The sequence below is a fragment of the Pollachius pollachius genome (assembly GCF_949987615.1).
Source record: "Pollachius pollachius genome assembly, chromosome: 19".
Classification (NCBI taxonomy): domain Eukaryota; kingdom Metazoa; phylum Chordata; class Actinopteri; order Gadiformes; family Gadidae; genus Pollachius; species Pollachius pollachius.
The window spans coordinates 4626550-4632132 of record NC_136952.1 but is presented as its reverse complement, the minus strand read 5'-3'; the positions used below and the strand labels follow the sequence as shown (position 1 = coordinate 4632132).

General features: G+C 53.3%; 1 protein-coding gene across 1 annotated transcript in view; it reads right to left on the bottom strand.

The window, feature by feature from the left end:
* Positions 1–1132: 1132 nt before the first annotated feature.
* Positions 1133–5583, bottom strand: part of LOC307090687 (shisa family member 6) — a gene marked incomplete at both ends in the record, with an annotated part of 60982 nt that continues 56531 nt past the window's right edge. The window contains 2 exons of the mRNA XM_079757436.1: positions 1133–2029; positions 2784–2890. Coding sequence (XP_079613562.1) covers positions 1133–2029; positions 2784–2890 — 1004 coding nt within the window. The remainder of the gene's footprint in view (positions 2030–2783; positions 2891–5583) is intronic.

The window sequence follows — 5583 nt, the reverse complement described above, 5'->3', positions numbered from 1 at the left end:
TTCGTTATATTTGTTTCAGAATCTACTGAAAAAAGACAGTCTAGTACAAGGTCCAACCGGGGCAGACCTGCCCATATTCATAATACTGCTTCTAGAATAGCTTATTTACAATCATCTACTGGAAGCAAAGGAACATAGTGCTGCTTTAATAACAAACTGATACAAGCTAGCCATCACTAATAAAATCAAAAATCAAAAAGAAATCAAAAATCGAATCAAAATTGAACAGAAGAAAAACGTTTTTATTTGATTGTGCTTTATAACCCGCGAAAACCACTTCGTTTTTTCTTTTCTTTTTTTCTTTGTGTGTGTGATTTTTCTTTAATATATGTCGTTTTTTTCACTAGAAATGGAACTGTCTGTCAGGAGCCACCCCCCCACCCCGATGCAAGTGCTTACAAGCATCCATGTCTCTCCTTCTTGTGAGATTATCTATAGCTATGAGTAGGACTGGGCTTACAAATGGTCATTTTCATATTCCTATTTATATATTTATAAAGTTATTACCGGCTCCTCATGGCTCATCGCCCGCGGCTTCGTATGTCGTCTGGAACCCATCAACAATCTTCATGTGAAACCATGCAGAGCCCTTTAAGATTCCCCAGAAAAGGTCACAGAATACATTTGATGAACAAAGGGACTGATAAAGCCTTAAAACACACACTATCCACGTCTTTTCATCAGGGCTTCACACGGACGGATTATTGGGCAGTGAAGACGTTTGAATGAATAAGTAAGTCGGGTTCGACGACGCTATACTCTCTCAAGCGCGAGGGGCCGCGCTTCTCCCCAGGTCACCTCGGCCGGTCTCGGCTGTAGATACAGTGTTGTTCTCCTCCGCGTCTCTTGAGGAACTGCTTCCTGCCCCACGGAGACCTCACCCCTCTCGGCCAGACGGGTCACCACGGGAGACCCCCGTCGTCCCACCGAACACCCGTCGCTGTCCTTCCCACGGACGCAACCGCGGACACACCCCGTCTCTGTTCCCCCCCGCTCGCCGTTCAACCGCAGACGCACACTCGCGGTCGCCGTCCGAGACGCACACGGGTTCCACACGCACGCTCACGCACAGTCCTCCCCACTGGGCCGGGGGGGGGGGGGGGGAGAGCGGGGGGGGAGAGCGGGGGGGCGGTTACACAGTCACTTCGGTCTTGCTGCCCGTGCGGTAGTGCTGTGGCTGCTGGGGCACGTAGTGCAGCTGCTCCATGGTGTGCGTCCGTCGCGAGGCAAACTGCTGCCGCTTGGACACTGTCTGGTTCATGGTGTTGGAGTGCGCGCCGCCGCCGCCGCCGCCACCGCCGTTGGTGTTGCCGGCGCTGGGGTGCGAGTGCATTTTGCTCATCTTGTAGCGGTCCATGAGCGGCGTGGTGGGCACGAAGACGTCCGTGTGGGAGATGGCGCGCGACATGGACTTGTCGCTGCCGCGGAAACCCCCGCCGCCGCCGCCGCCGCCCCCGCCCCCGCCGCCTGAGTGGCTGCTCACCATGCCCCGCTTCAGGGACATCACCAGCCGGTCGGGCGACAGCAGGGGGTCCTGGGACAGCAGGCGCTCGTGCGAGTACAGCCGCTCCTGGGAGTAGTGGCGGTCTTTGGCGTAGAGGTGCTCCTGGGAGTAGTGGCGGTCCTTGGCGTACAGGTGCTCCTGGGACATGAGCCGGTCCTTGGAGTAGATGCGGTCTTTGAAGTAGAGCCGGTCCTGGGAGGCCAGCCGGTCGTGGGGCAGCAGGCGCTCCTGGGAGCGGAGCCGCTCGGCCGACAGCAGCTGCTCGTCCGAGAGGATGCGGCCGGCATAGGGGGACATGCCGTTGGCGGCGGCCGAGACGGCGGCGGCAGCCGGGCCGTACTCCCCACCGCCGCCCCCCGGCTGGGGGGCCCGCTGCGGGGAGAGGACCCGGTCCTGGGACATGGCCCGCTGGACCCGCCGGCGCTGCCTCTGGGGCTGCTGCTGCTGGGAGGAGGACTGGGGCTGGGGGGGCGCCTGGGAGATGGGAGGCTGGGGGGGCTGGATCTGCTGCTGCTGGTCCCGGTGCTGCACGGAGACAGGGTTGGGTGAGGGGTGTGTCAATCACAACCAAAAGGGGAGGGACTAAGGGGTTTTCTGGGAGAGTACTGTCAGAGACGAATTTAGTGCCTTGACTCTTTGCCGTTTAACACTCAAACAAGAGGCTTCCTCCACGGGTCTTGTGGCTCTGGCGGCTGACAATTTAGGGAAAATGAAACGGTCTAATTAGTCGTGGGTTTCTCAATTTCTGTTCTTTCACATTTCACCCAGAGGGGACAAACCTACTTCTCTAACTGGGGTGGTATTTATCCATCCAGTTAGTGTCTTGATTTTTACACGTTTCTCCGACTGAGCTCCCTCATGCCACTCAACACCAGGGAGCCCAAAGCCATTTAGGTTACGCTGCTCAGAGTGCTGAGGGATAAATATTTATATTGGAACACTCGGCTCGGCAGAAGACAGCTTGAGGGTGCGCTTTGGAAAAATAGGTACATAAACACACAAACATAAATATAGTTCCCAGACACTTGTCTGAAGCGTGAATTCTGTGGATTATCATGAGTGACTGTGTCATTATTCCTTTAACATGGCCATTATTGTGTCTGTCGGATCCAGCCCTGCGAAGTTGACGGTAATGCACGAAAAAAAGCGAAAAGCAGCGAGAATGCTTTTCCAATCAGGGTGTTCATGGGTGCATGGAAGCCTGCTTTTCCGTGTCCATTTCCACACGCCCTGAGCAACCCAACTCTCAAAGAGAACAACAACAACAGCGTGGTGGTACCTGTTCCTGGCTCATCTTGATCACGTGCAGGGGCAGTGTGCCTCGGGCTGCCAGGTCAGGCAGGTGTCTCTTGCGCGTGTAGTAATCGTCCACGTCTTTATCCGCTGCTGAGATGGGGGCAAGAAGAGAGAAAGACATGGAGAGGAGCGCAGATGTTGGGATGGGTGGGGGGGTCGTTCCTGAGACCTGAGACCAGAAGGGGGGGACAACGACATCAGGAGGGGGTGGTGGAGAGGAGTCAGGGTGGGGGGGGGTGTGTTGCAGGGGTTGGCAGGTGTGTGAGATGCAATGTGTGTCGGAGCAGTGTTGGACAGCGGCGACTCTGACACAATGCGATTCCATTTGCCGAACACGGCCCCTTGCGATACGTCACCAAACAAAGGGCCGATGAAGACCACCACAGGGGAAGAGGAAGGATGAGGAGAAAGTGGGAGGTAGAGAGGTTAGACGAATACAGCGGAGTTGGGTCGGCTTGGGTTGCAGTCAGAATGTGCTCGGCATGCTAAGGCACACAGAACCCCCAACGAACAACCGGCCCGCATCAGGGATTCAACAGGCGTCCTATGGTTCTCGGGGGCAAACTTTTGCAAAGGTCATGTGCAACAGCATACTGGAACAATGTCATATCAGACAAGCACCTCGTACACATGCCGGGGAGCTAATTCGAGCCGTTGCAGAGTCGTATCACGTGGGAGAATTACAAATGGGTTTGTGTGTATACGCGTGTCCTTGGGTAGATGGTTCGCCCTCATCTTGTCACAGAGCGAGGAGGACATGCAATTTGAAATATTAAATGCAGCAGATCAAAAGGGGTTTCCACGCCATGTCTAACCGCCGGGTGGATAGTGATGGATGTCAACACGGCATGCTACATTCATTTAATAACACACTGGGAGCCATGCACACGCCCCACGATTCAAAAGGTCTCCAGTCACTCAAGGGGAGCGCATACACAAAAGATTGATTATGATACACATGATAACCCATAAACACGCACACGTGCAGACGCACACACACACACACACACACATTGGGCTATATATCAACATCCTCAAATAGATTATAGACTCCGCTGCAGGAAACAAACATTTTCGAGCTATTTTTGTTTTCTATTTTTCTTGCCTGCGAACAAAGTTAGTCAGTTTACTCCCCTGCGGAGGACTTTCAAATCCCTGCTTTCCTCATCTGGCAGAGATGATCTGTGAAGCCTGCACTGCCTCATTTGGAATTCAAACAGATACGCGGGCGCCAGGCCTCCTCAATAACCAGCGGTTCACACCACCTGCTCCTCCGACACCCCGTATAGGAAATACATTATGGCATGGATGAATGAATCAATGAACAAAACACAGCGATCGCTAATGGACTCATTGGGCGAGCCGCACATCGCCGCTGTATGGACACCACGTCCATTCGCTAGTGGCCTTTATTTTATGTTTAAGGGCAAACAAAAACATACATTTTAAAATCAAAAGCAGACCTGTGAACAAAAGCTTATCGTGGGCGTCTCCTGTTTCTTCTAAATCCCCAGTTGCGGTTTCATTGTGCTAATGCAGTTAGTCCAGTCTCGGCGTTCATTACCCCGACAATGACAGGGAGGCTCCGTGTTACCGGCAGCACAATCCCACCGTGATCTGTCCGGTTCTCCCCAAACAGCAACCCAACAAAGGAGATCTCGCACCGGCCCCTGTTAGCTGTTTTGAAGGAGGCAGATAATTTGCTGTGGAGGGAAGAAGTCGAAAGGGGGCTGAAAGAATAGAATGACATTGCCCGAGGAGACTGTTCCATTTAAAATCCCGGCAACAAAAAAAATCGTTCAGGAAGAAACTATCTTTGACAATTGCATTCATTTAATTCGCTTTTTTCCTTCTTTTTTTTTTTACATTCCTCATACAAGGAACTCTATTATGTTAATTCCGTAGGCAACAGCGTTTTTTGATGTGTACGGAAAAAAGGGGGTTTGAGGGGGTAGAGTTTCACTTTAGTTTTGGATGTATTTAATTATATTTGTTTATATGTTCCTTTCGCTTCTTCTCGTACGAGAGGACACCCGACAAAACTGTCGCCTCTGCCTTAAGAAAACCATTAGCGCTTTAGCCTTCAAATGGTGCTTGTCAGCCACAAACTTAGCCAGAGACGGTTTGCTATGCAAGCGTCGAGTACCCGGCCGGCGCGTCCCGCCAGCCGCCACGGGCCCGCCCCCCTGCCCAGCTCCTTCTGCTTTGTGGGCGAGCCAGCGGCCCTGGGGAGGCCGCAGAGGCACTACACGAGTCGTGAGGCATATTTGCGTTCCACTTTACAGAGCATCACAAGATGAGAGCTCATTATGCCGCGGGCCCGGCCGCACCGGCCCTGAATCAATACCGAAGCGGGCCCCTGGCGAAACGACCCGCTTAATGCGCTTTCTATACGCTGTGTGTGGGACGGGGGCGGTGCGCGGAGGGGCGGGGGGGGTAATGGCTGGCCTGCTGCAGATCTCTGCTCTATAGGCAACAGTGTTTATAGCGACCTGGGTCGCTGGAGCATGGAGGAGCAATGACTAATGCTTTCTGGAGCCCGACTCGTCGGACTGCATGGAGTTGTTGCTCATTAAGGTTTGTGTGTTTGTGTGTGTGTTTGTGGATGTGCAAGTTTGTGTGTGTGCGTGTGTGTGTGTGTGTTTGTGTGTGTGGTGGGGGCTGTGCGCGTGTGTGTGTGTATCTGTGTGCATGTGTGTGTGTGTGCGCGATTGTGTTTGGCTGCAGACCATCATGCCAGGACTACTTTGTACAAGGGAGAACTCGGGGGGCTGTGTAGTGAA